The sequence below is a fragment of the Neolamprologus multifasciatus genome, chromosome 23 (genome assembly GCF_963576455.1).
Source record: "Neolamprologus multifasciatus chromosome 23, fNeoMul1.2, whole genome shotgun sequence".
Lineage (NCBI taxonomy): Eukaryota > Metazoa > Chordata > Actinopteri > Cichliformes > Cichlidae > Neolamprologus > Neolamprologus multifasciatus.
This window is the reverse complement of record NC_140460.1, coordinates 14,136,561-14,164,163: the sequence shown is the minus strand read 5'-3', so window position 1 is coordinate 14,164,163 and position 27,603 is coordinate 14,136,561. Positions and strand designations below refer to the sequence as shown.

The 27,603-nt window shown below is 40.4% G+C and overlaps 1 protein-coding gene across 1 annotated transcript; it reads left to right on the top strand.

Moving 5' to 3' along the window:
• The first annotated feature begins 32 nt into the window (after window positions 1-32).
• espnla (espin like a) lies at window positions 33-26,897 on the top strand. The gene is made up of 11 exons (XM_085150297.1): window positions 33-698; window positions 2,550-2,740; window positions 6,727-6,913; window positions 6,997-7,179; window positions 7,282-7,413; window positions 18,645-18,806; window positions 18,895-19,036; window positions 19,190-19,362; window positions 22,200-22,364; window positions 23,563-24,515; window positions 25,881-26,897. The coding sequence occupies exons 1-11, from the start codon at window positions 405-407 to the stop codon at window positions 26,410-26,412; spliced, it is 3,114 nt and encodes a 1,037-aa protein (XP_085006423.1). The 5' UTR covers window positions 33-404; the 3' UTR covers window positions 26,413-26,897.
• The last annotated feature ends 706 nt before the right edge of the window (window positions 26,898-27,603 follow it).

Genomic DNA, 27,603 nt, shown 5'->3' with positions numbered 1-27,603 from the left:
CTCATTGTAATCCACCATGCCTTGGCTCGGACTTCTCCCATTACTTAAGTTTCCGTGCTGCCTCAGCTCCCCCATCTCCAGTGAAGTGTGTGTGCATGTGCCAGCATATGGTCACTGCCACACAAAGAGAGAGCAGGAGGCCACGAGTGCTGCGCCTCCACCCGTCTTTCATTACCTTTCTTTCTCACCGGCTCTGACCCCCTCCTCTCTCCCCAACAGCTATGCTGGCCAGCTGGCTCCCGCTCGAGTGTCGTTTTCCCGGCTCAGGAGGAGCCAACAAGTACACGAGGGGTTTTTTGTTATTGTGTGGGACTTTGTGCGTGTGAGATGGTGTTTTACTGGAAGGGAAAGAGCTCTAGGGAGCTTGTTCAGCCTGTGCCATAACCCACTGATAGCAGCGAGGCATGGTGCTTCATCGGACCATCCAGGCAGCTCGAGCGGGAGATCTTGCAGCCCTGAAGGAGCTCGCCTCTTCTGGTCACCTCTCTCCAGGCATCACTGATGCTCAGGGTGCTGGCCCAGTGCACCACGCAGCCAGGTGTGGACGCCTGGACTGCCTGCAGTTCCTAGTGAGCGAGCTTGGGCTGGGTGCTGATCCCCGGGCCTTGAACAGGGCCACACCAGCACATGATGCTGCAGCTACTGGCAACATCCGGGAGCTGCAGTGGCTTGTGCAAGAAGGAGGCTGCAACATTGAGGTAAATATATCCACTCATAGGAATCTTGGCACAAAAAGTTAGAGAGCGAAACCCATCCTGAGAGCTTAAGGAATTAACTTGACTTCCACTGGCTTGAGTACATTTATTAATGTATTCCTTTCACAGGTAGTTACACCTGTAAAGCCTAAACCAAGAAGTAATTGTTAGAAAATTCTTCTTCTTTTTTTAAACTGCAGTGTTTATTGAACCTTTTGATAAATTACATTTATTAAAAGTTTTTTGGGGGAAAATCACAGTGATGATGTAGAGTTCTCAAAAACTCACTTGGCATTACAGGGTTATGATAAATTAACAAATTAATATATAGTAAATGATTAAAACATAATTTAAAGAGATATCAGCTGAAGTGGAATAAGGGTCGGACTGTACTAGTGTGTAATACCAATTTTTACCACAAGATAGTGAAAGTATGTCATTTGAACCTTTATTTTAGTAGGTAAGTCACTAAGTCACTTCCTGCAAAGGAAAGGAAAGGAAACCTCCTGATAAATTAAGAGTAAGGCTAAAAGAAGTGTCAGAAGTTGAAAGAATAGCAGCAAGATGCAGAAACTGATAAAAAATAATAATAACAGCCATTGGAAAGACAAAATCTGCCCCCTGGTGGTGAAAGGTTTAGTTAAATTCTGTAAAAGGCGATTGCAAAATGTGAGAAATACATCATCATCTTATTCATTAAAGATTAAAATGAAGCTTTTAGTTTGGTTGGTTTAGCTTGGCCTTCCAAAATTAGGCCTGTCAGTTTGAGAGTTCAGTTTTTCAAGTATTTCAGTAAGCTAAATGTTTTCAGTATTCCACTATTCCAAATTTCAGATTTTGTTTAAAACAGAAACACGAAAGTAACAAAGGATGAAAAAGAACTGACTATGATGATTTAATTGTTAGTTGTTTTTTATTAAAGTATTACACAGTCATCAATTCATCTAAACTTTGGTTAATTGTATTTTAGAAGACGTAACATACAAGGATAGTCTGATTTGTTTTAAATAAAGAAGCAATAACTGAAAACTATAATTAATGGAATTAGAAGACTTTAGAATATTCGTTATATGCAAAAGAAGCAGAATAGGAATAATAAACACACATTAAAAACATACTCTTAATGACTCCACTTGGTCATTTTAGCCATTAAAATCATTTTGTTCCTTGAGGGTTGAAAAATAAAGGAAATAAAGTAATAACAGTAAAAGCATAGGGAAAGAAATTAATTACAGTAGTTAAAGTAGTTAAAAAATTCTCTAAAAGCTTAAACCTATTCTGATGTATTACTGACTGATTACATCATATGATTTTGACTTAGCTGACATCCATTATGGTAATGTATCACATGTCCTGTAATTATGCCCAGATGGTTGCAGGAAGTATAACAGAGTAGAAGCAGAGTAAAGTTTATTTACATTGTTTTTCAAAACTGAATGTGCAAGATCGGATTTTTAAGCTTCTATTTTACTTACTGATTATTGGAAATCTCTTAGATAAGAATCTCTCCTGCAGCTTTTCGTATAAAAAACAGAAAGCGTTTACTGTTCAGTCTAAGGATCTTGGAAAGTAAGAGACTTAGGCTACTATGACCTGGATGACTGAGAACCTGTGCACACACAATTACTCTTTACTTGTTTTATGTTACTTCCGTTTTTTTAATCTGTTGCTAAAATGATAATCAAAAATCATTTCATTTCAATTCAATTCAATTTTATTTATATAGCGCCAAATCACAACAAAAGTCGCCTCAAGGCACTTCATGATAAATCTTGGCACATTTACCTCCCATGAGCCTGTAGAGGAGCAGGTCTTCAGTTTTTGTCCACATCAGATCTATGCGAATGTTTCCAGGATAGAGATGCTGCCGGTGCCACGGCCCTTCACCTCGCAGCTCGGTTCAGTTGTGTGGAGGTCATTAAGTGGCTGCTTTCTGTTGGTGGTGTGGCCAAAGTGGAGACAAACTGTGGAGCTGTGCCTGCTCACTACGCCGCAGCCAACGGGGACCTTACCTGTATGAAACTGCTCATTCAGGAAGCACCTGGGTGAGTTCACGGCCCTCATTTCGCTTCCTAATATTACAGGCTCTGTTTGCCTGCCTGAGGATGTTTGTACAACGATAATCATCTGCATCCACACTTTTCAAAGCCATCCAGTGGGCTGAATTGGACCCTCCTACTACATTGATATTAACTGACTTTGCGTTTCCATTTTTCCATTTGTTTTTGGATAGTAAGTATTTTGTTTTTGGAAGTATTTGCAAAGAGTTGCAAGTTTGTGAAACTTCAAGTAACGCTGTTAGAAAGAAACTTAAAATGTTAAAAATTAAAAAGTTAGAAATGTTATACTTTAGAATAATTTTTGATGATACTTCTGATCTGCTTTATTTTCCATAGCACTATAGTAACTGACGGACCCAAACAAAGCATAAAAGTATCTGTATTAACTATAGTATACCTTGAGAACAAAGGAATATCATGTAAAATTCTGTATTAATATCTGTAAAAAACAGGGAATTAAACCAGCTGGCTTATAAAGGCCAAACATCTCATCTACCACCTGAGCCGCTGCTATTGGACGTTCTTAAGCACTGATTAAGTGCAAGTTTAAAAAGTGGTGTTTCAGACTCATTCTTCTATCAGGCAGGTATTAAATCTAGAAACTTTTGCTCTTTTAAAGCAATGAAAACACTACTTCTCTTTGCCACTGAGTGATCGCCACAGACCTATAAGCATACCGTCCACATAAAACGAGATTAGCAGTTATACGATGACCAGAGACCGTGGAACAACAGTCATAAAGTGAGCGAGTCTTAAGTTAAACGTTTTTCAGTTTTGAGTGATGCAGCTTCCAGTGGAAGTAAAGGATAACCCTGATTGACATGTGACAGCGTTGGTTACCTTTGCAACTAGAGCTTAAACTGTCCAGCATTGACCAACTGTTAACTACACAACTACACAACTACACAGCAATGCATGAATGATTTTCTTTATGCACAGAACTACCCATAAGGAGTTCTAACAGCACTTGGGAACAGAGCCTAAAAAAGGCAGGCGTTAGCTTGGATCATGCCTCCATTAAGAAGAAAAAGTATTAGTAGACATTAAGAGCAACTAATCTCAATCCGTCAAACATTTCATTTCAGTTTGTAAAGTTTCTTTTTTTTTGTCCTTGGCAGTGAAGTTATATTTTTCACTGCCCATCCCCATTTATTTAACCTGCATGAAACAACACATGAAGGACACCTTAAGAACATGGTGGGTAAAGAATCTACAATTAACTTCTTCACGATGTTGTACTTTCAGATGCATGTCCGCAACATCCACAATCACATTATTTAGCAGTCTGCTGTAAGTATAGTTCTCTGAGAACTGCTGTTCTCTTTTCTATAGATAAATTCAACTTCGCATCTTTTTTTCACCTCATGATATGTTATCAGTTAAGACCAAGGTAATGGGAAAAGACAAAGGTGATTTTAGGTGATTTTTTACTGTTTCACTGCAGCCCTAGATGGCAGATTAGTTCTAGTAGGAACTTACCTTGCACTGGTGCTTGGGAGTAGGGCTGGGTATCGTCACTGATTTCGATTCCGATTCACAAGGTCCCGAATTGATTCGATCCACGATTCGATTCAATTTGATTCGAATCGATTTAATTTGAATCTGGGAAATTTTGCTGCTGGTTCAGTCAATATTGTTTGGAGAGAGAAAAAACCTGCAGCTTCAGAATCTAGTGCAAAAAGGACGTAAACACAAAGCGCGGTCCCGCCGACCGTGTCCGTGCCGTCGGGTGAGAAAGGCGACATCTCACTGCTTCTGATGCGTTGGCGGGTCCGCACTTTGTGTTTACGTCTTTGTGCAGAATCCGTGTACCTGCTCTCATTTACTGTTTTAGCTGTTTGGTGGTGGTTGAAATTTTGTGAGTTGTAACCTGAGATTCTGGCGTTTCAGGCAAAATAAATTTATAATAAAAAATCGATTCAGGATTTTAATGAATCGATACCACATTATCCAAGCTATAATCGATATAAATCGATAAATCGATAATCAAAAACCAACCCCTATTTAAGAGTGATGTCCCACTTGATCTTACACTGACTCACTTCCAAACCCTTAAAAAATTCTTATCAATAAATATCTGTGTCACCAGAAAACAAAGTAACAGCAAATTACTGGATAAAACGTATTATTATTACTACTATTGCACTTTTATTTCTCTTCAACGTAATAAAGTTGGTGCAGAAATTCGTGGTCCCCAGATTATGACTGCAACTGCTGTTGGTCTGACTTTTCCTCTACTGCCACCATGAGACCGACATTTGTTGTCTGCATCCCCACAGAATTATCCTCAAAGGTGCTGGTGGGTCAGTCCAAAACGCTTTGGTGACTTTTCTGCCATCATCTGGTCAAGTTTGATGTTTGTTTGAAGTTCAGGAGATTTTGACCAAGCTCGTGATATTGTCAGCAGACACTCTTTACCTGCACAGTTTTATCCCTGTTCTTGAAATACTGATTTCATACAGATGCTAAAGGACAAAAGGTCAAGTATAGAAAAAAAAGTCTTTACCTCTCTAAATGACACTTTGGTTGATAAAACCAAATTTTTCAAACAAAAATAGAATTACACATGATAACACAGGGAAACAGGTTCTAATGCAAAAGGAAGAAGTTAGTTCAGTCATCTGCGATTCTTAATGACCATAACTTTTTCGATTTTGGCATTAGGTCACATTTAAAGCGATCTGAGATGATTAAAGGATGTACGGTATTGGGTTGCGCTCTTCAAAAGGAACAAGTAAGTAAACATAAGCACCAGCCCTCACTTCTTCCTCCAATTAAACTTTTCCATCTCCTGAACCCGAGACAGCGGCACAGATAATGGCGCGTGTGGCTCTTCCTGCCTTATCCTCTTGTTACAATAGAGTCTGACTGTAATTTGCATGATGCATGGCAGAGTTTAGAGCATCACAAGTAACCATCAGTGACCTGTGAATAATACATGGCTACATGCTGTCCATCACGTTCGGCCTGCAGTTGTTAAAGAGCCGTGTGCACACCAGTGGAAACGCTGCTTTGAGGACCAAAAAAGGTTTAAATTAAAGAAGAAATTTCCCCTGTGACATAATTTTAGCATTATTGCTCATATTAGATTTTTGCATAATTTCCACATCGATGTCCAGTGTGATGTGTATCCATAGATACACGTATGGTGTGCTCATTATTTTTGGTGTTATTTTTAATATGTTTTACCCACATTCAGCAACTAAATATTTATTTAATCATTTCCAGAATTAAAAACGTACTTCAATTATCTGTGCTTTCATATTTCATTAAGATATTGCTCTGTTAGAACACATCAGACCATGTTGGTCATGATTACCAGATATTTCTCTCTTTACAAAAACTTTACACATTATAACAATTTCTAACTTAACTACTAACAAAACATTTTTAACAATAGCAACTAAAATGAAATAAGCAAACCTATATGTATCTTTGAACTAACTGAAACGGAAGTGAAAAGAAAGGAACAATTTAAACCAAATAAAAATAAAAACAGATGAAATTATAAGCCATAAACTGTATTTAACTTGTATGTTTAATGAGCAAACGCTCACATTTAAAGAATCTGAAACGGGACAAGTCTGATATTTTAGTGGAAAAAGCACTGTAAGTTTTTTCAGGTATTTTATTAATGGATCTGAGTAACTGTGGTAACTCTAACTAATATGATACAACAAAATGATTTGTTAACCGGAACAAAAATTGGAACTAGACTTATAAAAGAGACAAAAATGAACTATTAAAATAAAAATAAAAAGGATATGTCCTTAGTTTTAGTCACTGACAGTGGTTAAATTTGCTATACCAACAAACAAGAGAAGGCTTTGGTGCATATTTTTAAAGAGACTGGTTATTTCCATGGCCTGAAGTGTTGGATCTGTAGTGGAATATCTCTTTTTAACTTCTTAAATCTGCCTGTGCTCATATATTTTTTTATTGGCTGACTTCCATCACCTGTTTGTGCACAGGTGTGTGAATCACCAGACAGCTACCGGTGTTACCCCGCTGTACCTGGCCTGCCAGGAAGGGCACCTGCATGTTGTCGAGTACCTTGTGAAGGACTGCGGGGCTGATGTGCACCTGAGGGCCTATGATGGCATGACCTGCCTGCATGCTGCTGCTCACATGGGCCACCAAACTGTGGCGTGGTGGCTGGTCAGTGACGAAGCATAAATCTATGAAGCTGTTTTTTTACATTTGATGCCTTCTTTGATCCGTATATAATGAACTCTGAACAGGTGACCTGCACTGATATCAACCTGTCCTGTCAGGACATAGATGGAGCGACTGCTTTGCACTTTGCTGCCAGCAGGGGACACTATTGCATCTTGGAGAAGCTACTACACATGGGTTCAAAGGTCATAAAAGATTACTGGGGAGGGACCCCACTTCATGATGCTGCAGAGAATGGAGAGCTGAAGGTCAGAGCTAACCTTTTTCCACATTTTTTATATCTTATGTTTTGTGTTTTGCCTGAATAAACTCAATTGTATTAATAAAACTTGTCTCGTTTGATCTCTCAGTGCTGTAAGATCCTGCTGGCCCATCAAGCCAACCCCTCAGATCAAGATATTGATGGGTTCACAGCAGCAGATTTGGCAGAGTACAACGGACACACTGAATGTGCCAGATATCTCCGTGCCATGGAGAGAAACGTAAGATGTTTGTCACCTGCAGTATATTTTATTTTGCACGTTTTCCCTTGTTTGTTTCCTCTCTTTGTGTCGCGGCACAGCTGTTTGCCTTGGCATGAAAATCAAAGCTCGAGTACGGTCAAACATCTGGAAGATCTTGGAAGCTCAGTGAATCATTTTCTTAATTTGTAACATGTATTTCATTCAGGTCAAGCCTATCATTCTCCTGAGCTGTTCTCTTCCACTCAACCTGATTACATTGCTCTCAGTTCAAGAGGTCTGAGAAAGTGGAGGATGAAGGCTTTAGGGCATTACAGGAGATGATGGCGTGAGTACTGTGGCGGGGGGGGGGGGGGGGGGGGGGGGGGGGGGGGGGGGGGGGGGGGGGGGGGGGGGGGGGGGGGGGGGGGGGGGGGGGTGGGGGGGGGGGGGGGGGCCGTATTCTTCTTTCTTTGTTTTCCACAGATGAGTCTGTCAGGCTAGCTCTTTTGGTTCGTGTGGAATGCACAGCACTCCTTAATGCGATTGATTTTAGAACTGACACCTTGTTTTTGCTGGTGTTGCCTGTTCAAGTCAGACGTCACTGCAGGAAGCACTTACCTGCATTAGGGTTAATCAACTCAGAATACTTTGATGTAAGTCATTCCTCCTGACCTGCACAGAATCAGGTGATTTTTTTCAAATAACTTTGGTATATGTCATGAAGACAAGAACAATTTGAGTTACTGACTCATAACGTCACATGAGTAGGCTGAAATTTCATAGCTTTTAATTTGCATTCTGTAATTCACAATTCATTTTAATTCAGTTTTATTTATACAGTGCCAAATCACAACAACACTTGCCCCAAGGTTCTTTATATTGTACGGTATATATATATAATATAAATATATAATAATAGAAAGAAAAAAGAGAAAACTAAACAATTATATGACCCCCTAGGAGCAAGTGCTTTGGTGACAGTGAGAAGGGAAAAAACTCCCTTTTAACAAGAAGAAATTTCGAGCAGACCCAGGCTCAGAGCAGGGTGGCCATCTGCTATGACTGGTTTGGGTGAGGGGAGGAAGACAGGACAAAAACACGCTGTGGAAGAAAGCTTAAGAAGATCCTTTATAACCTTTACTAAAGCTGTTTCTGTACTGTGGAGAGCTCTGAAACCTGACTGAAAGTTCTCAAATAAGAAAGGACAGAGGATATCCATTTGAAGTGCTGCTTAAACCAAATCCAAATCAATTTTAGACCCACTCGGAAGTCTCAAAATTGTCTGAAACCGAGATCTCGTCTTTCTTCTATAACCAGTTCTGAACATCAGTATGATAGGATCTTATCATAGTTTGAGTAAACTCCACTAATTTGATGTCTGTGAATTAGAGAAACAGAAAAAAAGTTTGTACTCAGGATGTTTGATGTGATTTCAGATAATTCAGTGGAGAAAAATTCATTGCATTTTGGTAAACCTTGAATGGTCGCATCACCTTCTGGGACAGGTGGGGACCACTCTGTCAGCAGACTTGTTGAACGTTAAAGCCTCACAGCTGTCCACCTGCAGCCTGCTGTAGTTGTTTTCCATCACCACTCCTCACTTGCTGCCTATAACGCAGGCTACGCAGGGACGCACACAGAGTAACCAAAGCTGTCGGCCAATAGGATCCATGAATAAGTCAGCGGAGAAGAGCAGCACTCATACATGAAGAGGATGATGATAGGGAAGTAGTGAGGCGTGACTGCCGAGCTCCTCTTAAGAAATAATCCTCCCATGAACAAAGGGAAGCTAATTAGCGCAGGGCTGCTGTGGCGTCTGACGCAGCCCGAGCCACCGCCAACTAAGGGCCTATCAGTTACTTCTCTCCAGCGGCTCAGGTGGAGGGCCCACGGGTGAAAATGCTGAGCCCGTTATGGGATCCACAAGCTTAAGTTTCAGCGTTTTCACCATTCTGATGCCTGGAGCTGGCAACTCTATCCCTTTGTGGAGCTGGAGAGCAGGATGTCATTGGCATCAAACACACATTTGACTGTCAGTCATGGTTTTTTCCAAGAGGCTTGGTTGGAAGTGCTATGATTGTCACCTCTGGATGCTGTGTAATGATGGTAGCAGACTGAATGGTATATCGTGTTTCTTGGCACTTTATGAATTGGATACACTAACAGAGACTCAGTGTGAAGTAAAAGGTCATCTGACAGGCTACCGACCAAACAGTCACTCGATTTAAATCTTTATAACATTTACAGGATAGAATATGTAATGATTTAAATCCAGCTGTGCCAGAGATAAGGTGTGCAGGTAGACGTGCCTTAATTACATTTCTGGAGGTGTTTCACGTTTGTAACGTAGATCGCGGGTTTCATCGGTTCTTAAGTGTCAGTCGGATAATCTCATTTCCGAGAAGTGACCTGAATGTAGCGGGACAGTGACCGGAGAGAGCTGCAGATCTGGACACGCTGCCATGTTTGGATCACTCACAGCGAGGTCAGACTCGTTCAGCGCTGTCATCTACTCTTCCCTCATCTCGCATCTCAGCAACAGCTGCAATCAAATAAATAGTGTACGGTGTGAGGTTTACTTCACACACACACGCGCGTGCACACACACAGAGCAATCAGGCCAAAGATACTGGTGTTTGAGATTTTTGTTATTTTTAGAAACCTTGGAAAGAGCATTCATCAGTCATCACTTTGGTTTTTAAGACACACGTCTAAAGTTTTACATTTCTTTTGAGAAATAAAACACATGTAATCTAATAACTTTAAAGACAATTTAATGAATTTTGTTGAGCTATGGTTCTTATTTGTAAAGCCAGAGTACATTACCAGCTGCTTAATTTTATCCATCAATGGGCTAAAGAGGTGTGGCCCAATACCTTTTGTCAGTATATAGTGTATCACTCATTATATCCTGTATACCATGACTTTCTTTTGCTATTATATATCTGGTTTTAGACTGTAAAAAAATTTTGAACCCTGAATTTATTTTTCAGTTTTATGTGCCCTTTCATATACGCTATAATGTATGGGACATTTTGCTGGCTAGTTTTGGGTCCACGGGCGCCTTCAGAGCAGTGGTTCTCAAAGTTTGGAGGGCCTGATACCCCTTAGAGGAGGACAGCATCATAGTGCCGGAGTGTAAAATATTGTTGTTTTGTTATATCCCTTTTTTGACAATGAGATCGATATGATTGGTCCGTCACTCCCAACTTCTTTCAGTGTGATTGGTTACTGATGTGAAGGTCTATGTTTTAACTAAGTAGTATCTTTGAACCCAATTTAAAGTGAGAGAAAGAAAAACACAACATTAAGTAGAAAAAAGGCAAAACCAATTCCAACTAGAAGTTCTATAAACTGCATCAGTTTTATGTCTGTAATGTAAGGAACAGAAATAAGCATCGGTATCCTGGATGTTCTTCAAACTTCAAACATACATTTTTGAGTAAACTTCTATATATGGTGTCGTATTGTGATGACCAAGTTACAGCATATGAAAGGTCGAATTTCTTTCCCTACATTTTGATACCATGTTCACCTTCTAGCTGTGATTCCTTCTGAGTCAAAATAATTTTCTAATGGAGTCATATCTGTGTTCACGTGTGATACTTTGAAATATAATGAAGCTGTTGTACAGAGGAAAGTCGGCTGAGTCTGAGGGTTTCGGGTGGGAGCGTTCTTGATTGATGAATGAGCTCTTCTATTCAATCGTCCCAGGTGGAAAAACAAAATCACCTGATTACCCACGTGCATGTCTCTGCTCCAGGTGCTTTGACAAGTCTTCCGCTGATACCTCCCTGCGTGTAACAGCATGACCGCTGGTTTGTCAATGCATTAGTGACATTACCGGCCATCCTATCCGGTCCCTCAATTATTAACAGCATTCTCCGATCAGAGTTTATTGTTTATTAGCTGGCGGCCCTTGGCCACTGATAAGAGACGCTGATGATGGTGTCAAACAAGTGGACGGTGATCTTAAGATAGCACGCCCCAATACCTGGCAGCACAAGTCGGTGTCAGTCATACCACGAAGTGTGCGCCGAGGGAACTGCTCAAGGTCAAGGTCGGTGAGCTTCAGTTTGGTCTGTTTGTCAAAGTGCAATAGTTTTTTTTTTATTGTGCTCATGTGATTTTGTTTGTGCGTGTAAACTGTATGAGTGGTGATCTTTAATGTTATGTGCTTCTGTCTTTGTTGCTCTGTGCCAGGAACTACAGTTGAAAAGCCTCTGTAGTTAAATTTGGGCACATTTACACGATGGACCCAAGTGCTCGTTAATTAATGAGCATTGTCCCTCAACATATTATAAGCTCTCTTTCTTGTTTTTATACTCGCGCCTTATTTTTCTTTGAGCTGAAGAAAGTGAGCGGACAGGCTGAGTAATTACTTTTGTGAAATGAATGGAAAGTTTTGTATGTTCCGTTTGAGAAGCCCGAACTGGCAGATGTTTTGGCAGCATTTCGCCTATTTTCTGATCAGTTATAGCCTGTTACGGTTAGGCATGAGTAACGCTCCAGGCTCATGACCTTACTTTATTTTGTCATTGTTGATTTTTACAAATTGGATGTGTTTTCTTTAATCTTGCAGTTTCCAGACATGTCCAATAGTAGTTACAATATTTCAGCACTAAGTAGACAAATACTTTCAGTTATTACTTTTATAGCTGCAGCAGATGCAAAAAAAAAAAAAAAAAATGCTGTAGATGTTCCCAAAAACAGCATATCTGTCAGTTGGTAGTCTCGCAAGCATTTACCTCCATGGAGGAAACCTGAGAGTATATTGCCATGTGAGTGGACATGTATTTACACTATAGTGGTCTGTGTATAATGTGCAGCCGCTGTATACATTCCCTGTTGCAATTTATCACTGTGAATATTTCACGTGGAAGCAGGTTGTTTGAATGATTGATTCCAGAGTGCAGAATTACAAGACATGTTTCTTAAACACAAACTGTGTTTCTGAAATAATTAAACTCTCCCGTGGTTCGACCCACAGGGACCGCAGATTACTGGAGCTGCATGTCTGACAATGAGACAGCATTGAGTAGCTGTTTCTTAACTCCCTGGCTCCTAATCTGTAGCGATCAGAGCCTTTGTGGTCTTCGACAGAAAGGAGAGCAGATCCAGGCCAAAAGCAGGGTTAGGCTATCTGAATATGCGTGGCAGTAGTGATGGGGGAGTGATGAAAACCAAATGCTCTCTGGCCACTGCATCTAATTAAACACACACACATGCAGGGTTCATCGTAGTTTTTAGGACCACTGAAACTGTTACGAAAAAGGTCACAAAGGAATTCGGGCTCCCCCTTCCCATTTCCCAGCCCGCTTGTTGTTTATCTATTTATGGATTGCACAACTTCTGGGAAGATTATTCCTCCGCCCGAGCTGTGTCACAGCATATTTCGTGTTGCTCGACATCAAAGTGCCGCGTGAGAGGAAATGGCACGGACCACCTCATGGACGTAAAGCACAACAGCGTGCAGCAGCATATTAGGCCTGCCTTTGAGGTTTTGGCTACTAATAATGTCCTCTGAGAGGTGAATTTGATATGTATTCTGTATGGAGTGCATTAGGACAATGCAGGTTCATTAAAGGGGACCTAAATGCTTCCATACATCCGACAGCCTGCCTGAGCGGTGTGAAATGCTGCACCTATTCAGCCGTGCATGTGCTTGTTTTCTTCTTTGGTTTGGTGCGAGTCTTCAGGCTGTGAAATGTTTCATGTGCTCATTTGTCCATCATAATCATAAACTTCCTTTTTTATTCTAATTAAAAACCTAGCAGACTTATATCCTTGATAGCCTGTAAAAAAACAACAACAACAAAAAAAACAACAACAACCATATTTAACCTAAAACAACTGACACCTTTTGACACTTTCTGGCACAGGAACCTGCTCCCATATTGAAATCATCTCGTGTGACTGATTACACTGCCTGAATCTACATTTTTATTACTTTAAAGGCTCCTAAAACCTGCTGTAGTCTGGGATTTCCTGTTTGTGCCTAAACTTGACATATTTACCTCTTAAAGTGGTATGTATTACAATATGCCAATGGCATTGAGCCACGCCTCTTAATCTTTGAATTCAGTCGCATTGCCACAGGTGTATAAAATCAAGCATGACAGCCATCCAATCTGCCTGTACAAACATTTGGATCGTTGTAAAAGAGCTCACTGAATTCAAGCATGGTGCTGTAACTGTGCTGAGGCACATAGAGGGTAAAAGTTGCCAGTGCTCTTCTGACTCAATAACTGCAGAGCTCCGGACTTCCAAACCTCCTCTGGCATTAATGTCAGCATAAAAACAGTGTACAAAGAGCTCCTGCAAGGGTAATGGAGGTGATGTAGCATAGGTCCCCAGTACTTTTGTCCACATAGTGTATGATTTAAGAACAAATTGAAAGGGGAAAAGATTATTTTCTATCTACAAATGATGAGTGGAAACTGTTGTAAATGTAAGATTTGACTATACTAACAAAGAGAAGAAATTATGTCCTCTCTGTGGTTGGTTTGATGTACTCCTGTAAATTAAGATTAAAGACTACAGTGGTACTTTACACACAACTATCACACAGAAGTAATAACAAAAGCAGTCTGAGACTGCATAGCTTCCCTCCACATTATGGATGAATCGAGTCCCTGGATCCAGTTGGTGTCATTTTGTTGTGAACATCAAGGCCATTTCCCCCAGCTTTTCCTCTTTCAGTTTAAGATATACTTTATCTATCTTAAAAGTTGAGAAATTATAAAAAAAAAAAAAGAACCTAAAACAAAATGAAATAAAGTCTTTTTTTAACAGTTTGTCCAGTTCAGTGTGGCACTGAATCCTATCCCAGCTGTCACTTTGGGAAAAGCAGCCATACATTACATTCATACCTACGGCCAGTTTAGAATCAGCAACCTGACTGAACACGCCTGTCTCTGGACTGTGGGAGGAAGCCAGAATAGAAACAAAGACCCCAAGCAGGCACAGAGAGCCATCTCCACGTAACATAGGTCAACAAATTCAATAAAGCAAAATGACTTCCTAATTATTGTGAAAACGAGCACAGCAAATGTGAGGTGCAATTAAAATGGCTCAGTGTACACACAGGGTTAAGTGTAGAGGACAGTCCACACTAAAATGTGTATGTTGGTACGTGTTTGTGAAGATATGATGCAGAAAGTACAATTTTGCCTCATTTCGCAATATTAAAAAAGTCCTTGCGAAAATTCCTGGATCGAGATCAACCCCAAAAGTGAATTACTTCTAAGTTGGGCAAAGCTCCATTTCTATTAAAGTTCTCATGCAAAAGTTCTGTGTGTAATTTTTTGAGTCAGGCAATCTGAACCAATCGCATAACCTCCTTGATGGAGATCTCTTTTCATCTGTTTCTGTAGTGTTCGCTCAAACGAAATCTGACTCCATAACGAGGTCACACGTTACTAGACAAACCAGGCTCATTGCATGAAAAGCACTTGTGACGTCGTGCCACGGCCACCAAACTGCCACCTGATTTAGATGACAGGAAAGATATAATGCAGTAAGCACTTCTTTGATCCTCATCATTTTCTAAGACAAAAATGTGAGTGTTTAAAATAGAACTCTGACTGAGCACGTGTCTTATTTTATTAACATTAACATCAGTAATTTCAAATTAATACTAATCAAACTCCGTATGTATCTCAATTTTTTAAAAAGTAGGAAAATAATTTCAATCAAAGGCCGCTGTTGTCATTCATGGAGTCTGGGCAGTGCCAGATGTCAAATGGCTGCAAAAGTCAACCTTTTTTAGTTTAAACCTGAGAGTAACATAGCTGAAGAGGTAAATAAAATGTACATAAACAAATGTTTGCTGTAAAGAAGTCAGCAGGTGGATCAAATGTTCATTTTTACAGTGTCCAATAATTGTATTTTCACATGATAGCATCAATAACCAGCATATAGTCCTCCTCTCCTTTTTTTATTCAAGTCAGTTTCATGCTTACATGTGTGAGCATGGTTCATAATTACAGGCTCAATACAATGGCCAGCGTACAGCTGCATCCAGCCGAATAGCTACATCGGTCTTAGCTGGAGACGCTGATTGACTGGTGCTTCCTCTGTGATCAGGGTCAGAACTTTTGGGTCATTTTCAGAGCTGATACTTTATTGCTTAGCTAGAGAGCATCTATGTTTTCCTGTCTTTCACAATTCTTAAATCATTTTCACTCAATATCTAAGGGCGTTTGCATGGCTCATGGGAGAAAATGATCGTCACGGTGATTAGCTTTAGTCATTGCTTGTAACCAGCAGCATTTATGAGCCATAAATAAGTAAATCAAATACATCAGGAGGGAAGTGCCGAAAACACAGCTGCAGCTCTTTTGGAAGTTTCCCGCTCATTTCCCCTCTTCTTATCGACAGTAAAGCTGAACAATATTGCTTCACTTGTTGCCTTTTGATGGGAAATTACAACCAAAAGCAGCGTAGTGTGCTTTTTTCTTTTCTTTTTTTTCATTATTCAGAAACTGTGAGCCGTTTGAAATGACGACAGTTCTGGAAACCATTGCACACACAAAGGAATGGAGGCTTTCCTGAGTCAAAACATGCATTAAACATTTAGGGATTTTAAAATCATGAAAAAGTGTGCTTCAGCTGAAAAGAAATTTGGAGCATATTAAGGGCAGCAAGTTGTAATATTCAGGATTGATTTGACCTGTAGGTAATGTATAATTCCATTGATAGCACTGTCAAGCTAAAAATCACAAAGGCTTCACAACAAAATGCAAAAAAGTTACCCAAAAGCAAGTTTTAAAAGTTTTTAAAAGAAACAGCTGAGTCCTCAGGCTCAGACGGAGAGAGGTTCAGAGTCTAGGGGCACTGTTGCAAAAGCTCTGTCTCCTTTAATTATTAGCTGGCAGGCCGTAATCACCTGATCCTAGGGACCTGCTGGCGATGTATGGATGTAACAGTTATCTGATAACCAGACTCTTAAAATGAATCCTAAAGTCAGTGGAGAACCAGTGCTGCAGAATTAACCATTCAATTCAATTCAATTCAATTCAATTCAATTCAATTCAATTTTATTTATATAGCGCCAAATCACAACAAAAGTCGCCTCAAGGCGCTTCATAGATACAGAGAAAAACCCAACAATCATATGACCCCCTATGAGCAAGCACTTTGGCGACAGTGGGAAGGAAAAACTCCCTTTTAACAGGAAGAAACCTCCGGCAGAACCTGGCTCAGGGAGGGGCGGCCATCTGCTGCGACCGGTTGGGGTGAGAGAAGGAAGACAGGATAAAAGACATGCTGTGGAAGAGAGACAGAGGTTAATAACAGATATGATTCAACACAGAGAGGTCTGTTAATACATAGAGAGCGAGAAAGGTGACTGGAAAGGAAAAACTCAATGCATCATGGGAATCCCCCGGCAGCCTACATCTATTGCAGCATAACTAAGGGAGGATTCAGGGTCACCTGGTCCAGCCCTAACTATATGCTTTAGCAAAAAGGAAAGTTTTAAGCCTAATCTTAAAAGTAGAGATAGTGTCTGTCTCCCGAATCCAAACTGGAAGCTGGTTCCACAGAAGAGGGGCCTGAAAACTGAAGGCTCTCCCTCCCATTCTACTTTTAAATACTCTAGGAACAACAAGTAGGCCTGCAGAGCGAGAGCGAAGTGCTCTAATAGGGTGATATGGTACCACAAGGTCATTAAGATAAGATGGGGCCTGATTATTTAAGACCTTGTATGTGAGGAGCAGGATTTTGAATTCAATTCTGGATTTAACAGGAAGCCAATGAAGGGAAGCCAAAACAGGAGAAATATGCTCTCTCTTTCTAGTCCCTGTCAGTACTCTTGCTGCAGCATTTTGGATTAGCTGAAGGCTTTTCAGTGAGTTTTTTGGACATCCTGATAATAATGAATTGCAGTAGTCCAGCCTGGAAGTAATAAATGCATGAACTAGTTTTTCAGCGTCACTCTGAGACAGGATATTTCTAATTTTAGAGATGTTGCGCAAATGGAAGAACGCAGTCTTACATATTTGTTTAATATGTGCGTTGAAGGACATATCCTGGTCAAAAATGACTCCAAGGTTCCTCACAGTGTTACTGGAGGCCAAGGTAATGCCATCCAGAGTAAGAATCTGCTTAGATACCATATTTCTAAGCTTTTCAGCACCGAGTACAATGACCTCCGTTTTATCTGAGTTAAGAAGCAGAAAGTTAGTGGCCATCCAGGTCGTTATGTCTTTAAGACATTCCTGCAGTTTAACTAATTGGTGTGTGTTTTCTGGCTTCATGGACAGATAGAGCTGGGTGTCATCTGCATAGCAGTGAAAATGTATGCTATGTCTTCTAATGATGCTGCCTAGGGGAAGCATGTATAATGTAAACAGAATTGGTCCTAGCACTGAACCCTGTGGAACTCCATAATTAACCTCAGTGTGTGAAGAGGACTCTCCATTTACATGCACAAATTGGAGTCTATTAGATAGATATGATACAAACCATAGTGTGACATGTGAACAGCTAAAACTGCAGAACTGCAGGAGGTAACGGTAACGATGGGTCATTTCAAATCCTAGCAATCCAATTGCAATGAAATGAAGGCATGAATAACAATCCCCAATTCAGAGCATAACACAATAGACCTCAACTTGGCAAGCAAGGTAAAAGCTGTCCAGGGTGTACCCCGCCTCTCGCCTTATGACAGCTGGGATAGGCTCCAGCGCCCTCCGCGACCCTGAAAAGGATAAGCGGAAGCGAATGGATGGATGGATCAGATGTAAATAAAACATCTTGCAAATGAGAATCATTTTGTGGTTTGTGACATATCTTCCAAGTATGAAATAATTGTACAAAAGCAGCTGAAGGAAGCTGCAGTTCTGTAAGTGCAAGTATAAGGACAAACAAGTATTTGTAAAGTTTGTGCATCATTCTGCTTCCTTGTTGAAGGAACTTGTGTTTTGTTTTTTTAGTAACCTGTATATTGAAGTTTGTAGATTGCTGTGTTTGGACCAAGAGGAGCGGTTAATTTTCGATTGTTTTTGGTGTGTGTTGTCTTATTTCTGTTTGTTTGTTTGTTTGTTTTGCTTTTTTGAATTATGAATAATTTTTAAAAAAAATCATTTATTCAAACTGAATATAGGAGATGCTTCTTTATTGAATATATTCCACATTTTTTTCCTTTTTTTAATCCTTTTTACCTCTTTTTGTCACACTCTGTTTCCATGTTTTCCAAGGTGATTATAATTATAGTGCAGTACAGTGCAGTAAAGTCTTATTCTAAATATTTTAAATGTTTGCAGGCCTACAGTGTAGATAAGCCCATTGAGGTTCCCACTCCAGCAGAGGAGGTGAAAGTAAAGCCAGCCCTGGTGTTGCCGCACAGCAGGGAAGACTACTACGGGAGCCTGAGTGACACATGCACAGACAGTCACAGCAGTAACTCACACATGGACAGTTTAAAGGTAATCGCAGTTTAGTTTTTATGATGCTTTCTGTTTTTTTGTGGTTTCTTAGAGCACGCCAGTGAGTCCTTTTATTTGTTTACAATAGCAGCCTGAGAATGAGGAGTCTCCACAAGCAAGATGCCCTCAGTCCCTGCTTGCACCTTCTTTACCTTCTGGTTCATCTACACCAGCCCAGCCTCAAAGGACTGCCGTCAATAGAATAGAGCAGGTTGAAATCGCAACATCTGGTGAGAGAAACATCTGTGGAGCTTATTTAATTGCTCTTATTGCAAAGCAAGGCAAAAATTTATTGCACAATTTCATGGTAACAGTGAGTCATTTCAAATATTAATCTGCTTTAAAATGACTGGGAAAATGACTGCTCATGACTTGTACTGCAGTTATTAGATGTTTCAAGCAACCCAATGCCGCTGGGAGTGAGAGAACTGTCTGTACTGATAAGACAATGTTGCCTGATGCAAACCTCCTGGCTGAAAGAAAACTTCTTGGCGACATGAAGTCCATTAAATCTTTGAAACAGTCAGGAATATCAGGAGTTTTCACTGGACAAGCGGTAAGTATTCTAGGCTTCCTTATTTTAAATATCCTGCCGTCAGATTCACTTCCTTTCTTTGGATAAAAAGCTGATAGCTAGAACTTAACAGAACATTTAACAGTGTTTCCTGAAAACCCTCTCCTGTCTGATCATTTCTTGATAACATTTACATTTACAATAATTGATTACGCAGCAGTGGAGAGTGGACTTTATCAAAGTAGATGTCTTTCTGAAAGCGCTGTAACTAAGTTTAAGAATATAATCCAGCCACTGTTATCATCGTCAATGCCCTGTACCAACACAGAGCAGAGCAGCTATCTGAACGCTACCCCAACAGAGGTCGATTATCTTGTTAATAATTTCACCTCCTCACTACGTACGACTCTGGATACTGTAGCTCCAGTGAAAACTAAGGTCTCTAATCAGAAGTACCTGACCCCATGGTATAATTCTCAAACACGTACCCTAAAGCAGATGACTCGTAATCTGGAGAGGAAATGGCGTGTCACAAATTTAGAGGATCATCATTTAGCCTGGAGAAATAGTTTGTTGCTTTATAAGAAAGCCCTCCGCAAAGCCAGAACAGCTTACTACTCATCACTGATTGAAGAAAATAAGAACAACCCCAGGTTTCTCTTCAGCACTGTAGCCAGGCTGACAAAAAGTCAGAGCTCTTTTGAGCCAAACATCCCTTTAACGTTAACTAGTGATGACTTCATGAACTTCTTCACAAATAAAATTTTTATCATTAGAGAAAAAATTACCAATAATCATCCCACAGATGTAATATTATCTACAGCTACTCTTAGTACCATTGATGTTAAGTTAGACTCTTTTTCTCCAATCGATCTTTCTGAGTTAACTTCAATAATTACTTCCTCCAAACCATCAGCGTGTCTTTTAGACCCCATTCCTACAAAACTGCTCAAAGAAGTCCTGCCATTGATTAATTCTTCGATCTTATATATGATCAACCTATCTCTAATAATCAGCTATGTACCACAGGCCTTCAAGGTGGCTGCAGTTAAACCTTTACTCAAAAAGCCATCTCTAGACCCAGCAGTCTTAGCTAATTATAGGCCAATCTCCAACCTTCCTTTCATATCAAAAATCCTTGAAAGAGTAGTTGTCAAACAGCTAACAGATCATCTGCAGAGGAATGGTTTATTTGAAGAGTTTCAGTCAGGTTTCAGAGTTCATCACAGCACAGAAACAGCTTTAGTGAAGGTTACAAATGATCTTCTTATGGCCTCTGACAGTGGACTCATCTCTGTGCTTGTCCTTCTTGACCTTAGTGCAGCATTCGATACTGTTGACCATAATATCCTGTTAGAGCGATTAGAACATGCTGTAGGTATTACAGGTATTGCACTGCAGTGGTTTGTATCATATCTATCTAATAGACTCCAATTTGTGCATGTAAATGGAGAGTCCTCTTCACACACTGAGGTTAATTATGGAGTTCCACAGGGTTCAGTTCTAGGACCAATTCTGTTTACATTATACATGCTTCCCCTAGGCAGCATCATTAGAAGACATAGCATACATTTTCACTGCTATGCAGATGACACCCAGCTCTATCTGTCCATGAAGCCAGATAACACACACCAATTAGTTAAACTGCAGGAATGTCTTAAAGACATAAAGACTTGGATGGCCACTAACTTTCTGCTTCTTAACTCAGATAAAACTGAGGTTATTGTACTCGGCGCTGAAAAGCTTAGAAATATGGTATCTAAGCAGATTCTTACTCTGGATGGCATTACCTTGGCCTCCAGTAACACTGTGAGGAACCTTGGAGTCATTTTTGACCAGGATATGTCCTTCAACGCACATATTAAACAAATATGTAAGACTGCGTTCTTCCATTTGCGCAACATCTCTAAAATTAGAAATATCCTGTCTCAGAGTGATGCTGAAAAACTAGTTCATGCATTTATTACTTCCAGGCTGGACTACTGCAATTCATTATTATCAGGATGTCCAAAAAACTCACTGAAAAGCCTTCAGCTAATCCAAAATGCTGCAGCAAGAGTACTGACAGGGACTAGAAAGAGAGAGCATATTTCTCCTGTTTTGGCTTCCCTTCATTGGCTTCCTGTTAAATCCAGAATTGAATTCAAAATCCTGCTCCTCACATACAAGGTCTTAAATAATCAGGCCCCATCTTATCTTAATGACCTTGTAGTACCATATCACCCTATTAGAGCACTTCGCTCCCGCTCTGCAGGCCTACTTGTTGTTCCTAGAATATTTAAAAGTAGAATGGGAGGGAGAGCCTTCAGTTTTCAGGCCCCTCTTCTGTGGAACCAGCTTCCAGTTTGGATTCGGGAGACAGACACTATCTCTACTTTTAAGATTAGGCTTAAAACTTTCCTTTTTGCTAAAGCATATAGTTAGGGCTGGACCAGGTGACCCTGAATCCTCCCTTAGTTATGCTGCAATAGATGTAGGCTGCCGGGGGATTCCCATGATGCATTGAGTTTTTCCTTTCCAGTCACCTTTCTCGCTCACTATGTGTTAACAGACCTCTCTGTGTTGAATCATATCTGTTATTAACTTCTGTCTCTCTTCCACAGCATGTCTTTTATCCTGTCTCCTTCTCTCACCCCAACCGGTCGCAGCAGATGGCCGCCCCTCCCTGAGCCTGGTTCTGCCGGAGGTTTCTTCCTGTTAAAAGGGAGTTTTTCCTTCCCACTGTCGCCAAAGTGCTTGCTCATAGGGGGTCATATGATTGTTGGGTTTTTCTCTGTATCTATGAAGCGCCTTGAGGCGACTTTTGTTGTGATTTGGCGCTATATAAATAAAATTGAATTGAATTGAATTGAACTCTGCCGCTTCATGTATCTCTGAAGAATAAGATGGTGGTCCTACCTACTGAGGAGGCCAACCTGTCAGACATTGATTATCTGGTGCCCACCCATGATGAGAGAGGCCGTCCCATAGCAGAATGGAAGAGGCAAGTCATGGTGAGACAGCTGCAGGCCAGGCTGCTGGATGAGGAGGATCAGAGGAGAAAGGTAATGTTGTCTGAGAGATGAATTAGGGCCCAATTTAGTACTTTCAATCAAGAAGTCATTGCGTACAAATTGGATCTTCAAGGTGCTTTTCATGTAGGACTAAATCAGAGAATTTCGGGAGTAAACCAAGATTGATGTGACTTTTTAGACTAGCAGTTCCAGAGAAAAGGGAAATGAGCATGGTTGCCATTTAATTGTTGGCTTTTAAGTAGAAACAAAAGACTGTAGCCCCAATCCAACCTTTTAAAATTTATCAAACAGTTAGTCGATAACACTTTAGTGTATGTCCTGTATTTAAAAAGTGTCAGTTTTTGCTTGTATAAATTTCTAATGGTACTTCTAAGCCCTTTTAGATTATACAGAGTGCAACTGCATGCAAAACAGTCATTATGTTGCGTGGATCTTTACGTATTAGATTCTTTATAAAATCCTTTGTGTTATAGGTTGGTATAAGCTGTGTTTAATGTTTCAGCTTCTGTAACAGGAAGTAACCCAACCGTTGGGTTACACTTGTAGGTACTCGTGCACACACTTTCCCCATTTCTTTTACATTTAAATCCCAAAGGCAAAGGCCTTTCTGGTTTCTTGGAATAGTCATTTAAAAATTAACAAATATTTGGGAAAATATTTGGAATGTTTCTTGGAAAAGATGGAGCACATAAAATTAATAACTTCATCGACAGACAACTTTGAATTTTCGCCTGCTGGCTGAGCAAAAGAAGCTATCTCCACTTCTGGGTGGAGAAAGCTTTATTTTCTCGCATTAAAGACAAAACGGGTTTTAGACAAGAAATGACCACCACAATAATCCATAATAATCAACCGTAGTAAGGTCTGCTATTTGAGGTAAAGCCTAATTTAAACAAAACCTCCCCTAAACAAATGGTTACAGTCTAAACATATTGAGAAAAGCAAAAATTGCAGCTCTTTCTTTGTGTTGCTTCTCTAAATCTGCATTACTGAAAATCTGAAAAACACTTGGAAATTCAGTCCCCATTTACTTTTAATTGCTCATAACAAATCACTGAACACAGCACATTGTGAGTCAAGTCATATTTCTGAGGTTTGGATGAGGTCTGTGTTGCAGTTTTAATGTATCATTACTCTTTTTCTTGCATGCCAAAACCCTCTGAAATGTTTAAAAAATGTAAAAATTACATCCTGCGTGTTTATCTGGTGTTTGCCTCTTCTTTTACAGGAAAACGGGAACAGATTTGCCAAAGTCAGCTGGAGGTACTCCCAAGCCCACAATGCCATCCTGGGGCCCTCTGGTGAGCTGCTGACTGAGGGTGATCTCATCTATCTGGAGCAGCAGATTGCCAACGTCTCCATGCAGAAGAACTGTGAAGGCTACGAGTTGGAGTTGGCTCGTCTAGCTGAGGAGCTCAGGCACATCCTGCCGGCCCCCATAGTGAACATCACCGTCAACACGCAGTTTGGGAACTTCACAAATAAAGTTTCCTTACCTGTGTGGTGCGGCCGTATCTCGGGGATCGTAAAGAGCATGTCTCTACTCATGACCAACCTGACAGACCAGCCCTACTGCAAGATGCCCAATACAGAGCTTATCACAGTGTTTTCTCAGACGTCAGACAGAAAGAACTCCACTAGGGGACGCAGGGAGATGATCGAGGATGAAATCCATCAGTTTGGAGTGTCTGTGAGGACTCTGAAGTCAAATTTTGAAACGCAGAACTTGTCGTTGTTAGCTGAACCTTCAGAAGCTCACATGTTAACCTCTTCCACACAGTTTGAGGCCCCAGAGTCAGGAAAGCAGGCTAAAGGGCTGAATCCAGTTGCAGAAATAGATCAAAACAGTGACTCTGGTATTGACTATGATACAAATGTTCCTGATGTTCAAGAGACCATTAGTCTTAGAAAGGAGAGGATAGTTGTTCTGTTTTTAGGCCACTGGAAGAAATCTGCTTACACAGTGGCAGTGAAGAGCAAGGATGCAGCAGAGAGGAAGATAAGTGGAGGAAACCCAGACATGGGTGACAGATCTGGTCGTAGGAGTAGCATCGAGAGTGCTCAATCAAAGATGATGAACAGTTCCCTGGGACACTTCTTCAAGCAAAGAAGTGCTGTCAACAAGATGCTGGGAAACTGGAGAAATATGATTTCCAGCGTCCCTTCAAGGCAGATAAGAAGGTAGGATGGGGTGACTTTTCCTTCCTATTAAAAACTGAAACTGTTCACATCTTTAAGTAACTTAAATCAGAGATTTGCGTGGATGCTTGTGTGTCAGATCATATTGTAATTTTTAGGACACCTCACATCAGAATCATGGAGTTAAGAACAATATCTGTTTTCTTTTAATGCATATATGCTGTTCCTCCATAGTAGACGTTTATATATTTACCCAACATGCGAAAGGTCACTGGTTTGAAATCAGGAGGAAACACAAATACCTTTAGGGTTGCGGGTTGCGGGTTGCATCGTCAAGATTTGCCAACTCAAATTATCTGTGGTGACCCCTTGTAAATAAGGGATCAACTGTAAGAAGCTTTATACTGTATAAAAGATAATCCTCAAGCAACCAAGCTATTTTAGCAACTAGAATCACAGAGGGGTTCATTATAACCCTATTATACGTTATATAGCAAAGTATAATGGGTGTGTGGGAGGGTAATTCTGTCTTGGGCAGGCCTGGGAACGAAGCTCGAGAGAGAACACCAAATGGCCAGGCATTAGCCCAAGGGGCCAAAGAGGCAAAGTGGGCCAGCCTTCTTGTGGGCTCACCAGCTGCAAGAGATACCATAGGGGTTGGGTGCAATGTGTTTTGAGTGGCATTCAAGGGCAGAGGCCCTGGTGGAGGCCCTAGCGGTGGCCCTGGTGGTCTGTTCCTGGCTGTTTGATTCTGTCTGTTGAAACTAGCTCTTGGAACATGGATTGTCACCTCTCTGATGGGAAAGGAGTCTGATACATTGGGGTTTTCCCAACTGAGCTTGGAGAAGGCGGTCAAACATATCCCTTGGAGGTTCTTCCCTTTTCAGGGTTCTTCAGATGTATGGCCCCATTGCTGGCAATAAGTCTGACTCATTTCTGTTAGGTGTTGGACTTTGCTAGGGATGCCCTTTGACACAATTTTGGAGTGATTCTCCCTGACCTGGAAATGTCTCACTGATTGCCTGGATAAGCTGGAGAAGGTAGCTGGGGAGAGGGTGATCTGGGGCTTAGGTTCCCATCCCTTCCCCTGTCTCGACTTAAACTAAATTTAAGCCTGAAACCAAATAAAAAATAGTTTTCAACATAAATACCAAATATCAGGCTTGGATTCTGCCTTTTTTTTATTTATAGGACAGTAAATCAGAATTAGAATACCTTATTAATCACTAAGCAAATTATGTCAATACGTGTCTATAAGTTTGTACCAGTACTCAGAAAATACATTTATATTAATGCTACATAATTACATAATTTTGGGCTTGGTAAACTATGGACATATCGTATCTCCTTGTTCATGCTTGGTGAATGACAGATACATTGTTGTGTAACCTGCAGTGTTATCAACAGGCTCCACAGGCAGAAAGCCCTCTACTCACCAGAGCAGTTCTTACCCCGTCTGGATGGTGTTCCTGTAGAGTATGACAACCTGACCCTAGATCTCTTCATGCTGGGCTACTTTCACATCTTGGAGCTGGACCTGCCAGTCGATGAACGGAAAATAAGGCATCTTCTGTGCTTCGAGGTATTCGACCATGTGGGGAGCTTCCCCTGGGAGATGGTCAGGGACTTTCATAAGGCCGTCATTCAGGACATTGAGGCTGGGAACCGTGAGTGGAAGGACGGCTTCGAGGACATTAAAGTAAAGTTCTTTGGGAATACCTTGAGTCAGCCTGAATGCTCTACAGAAACAGTAAAACACAGCCTCCCAGAGGTTAGACAGGTCCCTAAAGTTATTGTGCAGACGCCTACGCCAGATGAGGGGACACTCTACACTGGAACTGACATTTCCAGTTTTAGTAATGCAGAAATTTGTAAATATATTGACCGTAGTTTTGCTTTTTGGAAAGAGAAGGAGGCAGAGATTTTTGATTTTGAGTAGTCACTTGTGTCATATTTTTAGATAACATCGGGGCTGGCTATCAAACTAATTAATGAACTAAACATTTCCATCATCAGTTATGAAGTAAAGTTGGCACAGATATCTTAAACCTAATTGTCAGAAGTCTTGTTTACTTAATGTTTCATCGTAAATTTCTTTGTCTGAATTATAATTTTGTTTTTGTTTTTTTACTGTTTATAAAAAATATATATGCTTTTAAGAGTAGAATATTTAGGTACTGTGGTAACAGTATTGAAACTCGGTCAAATAATTGTCAATATCATCAAGTTTCAGACGATACCCAGCCCTGTTAAAAAAGAGTGCTAAAAGTGTTTTTGTTCAGTTCTTTGTTAAGAGAGATTTTTCTGGTAAATATGTGCAACAAAGCCTCCGAGTGATCTATGATCTGAGAGAAACCAATTCTGACATTCTTACAAATAAATCTTAACATAAAGCTCAATTGATTTTCATTGTTTTCATATTCATTTCACTGATCTTATCCTTCATTAAAAATCTTACTTTTTAAATGGGTTTTTCTTGTTTCTGAGACATATAAAAACATGGACCTGGAATCTCCTAGAACAGCTTTGAAAAGTTCTTACTTACCATGTTTTGAGCCTTGGTGATGCACCTCAGTTCATCCTTAAACAAACAACATTTGTTTCTTCCGACTGGGTTACGTGTAAACACAAGGTTTGACCACCAGGTGGGTGGGTCTATGCTCACATACAGATTTGCGGGGCTTAAAGTCATGCCATTTTCTCAGATGCCACTGTTTTTACCAGTTATGCACAAGTTATCCCAGGTGAGACGGAATCTGCCACACCAATAACGGACACATTTTAGAGGAATGAGACCCTTTTTCATTGATTTCATTCATGTTTTGCATTTTAATTGTTTTTTTTTACTTCTGGTTTTGTAGCCTGGTTACGTTTAGGCACAAATATGTTTCAAAATTTCTGGTAAAACAAGCCTCTTCACATTTAAAAATGATCATTTGAGAGTGACAGACCTGTCTTGTTAACGCTGTAACCCAATGTGTCAGGGCACAGACTTCATAGGACACTTTCTGTGTAAATGAGGACCATCACTGGCTTTGATGAAACAGGATTAACTGACCGCTTGAAAATAAAAATGTGCTAGATAACCGTATCAAAAATATCTGCTCTCACTGACATCACATAGAGCCAC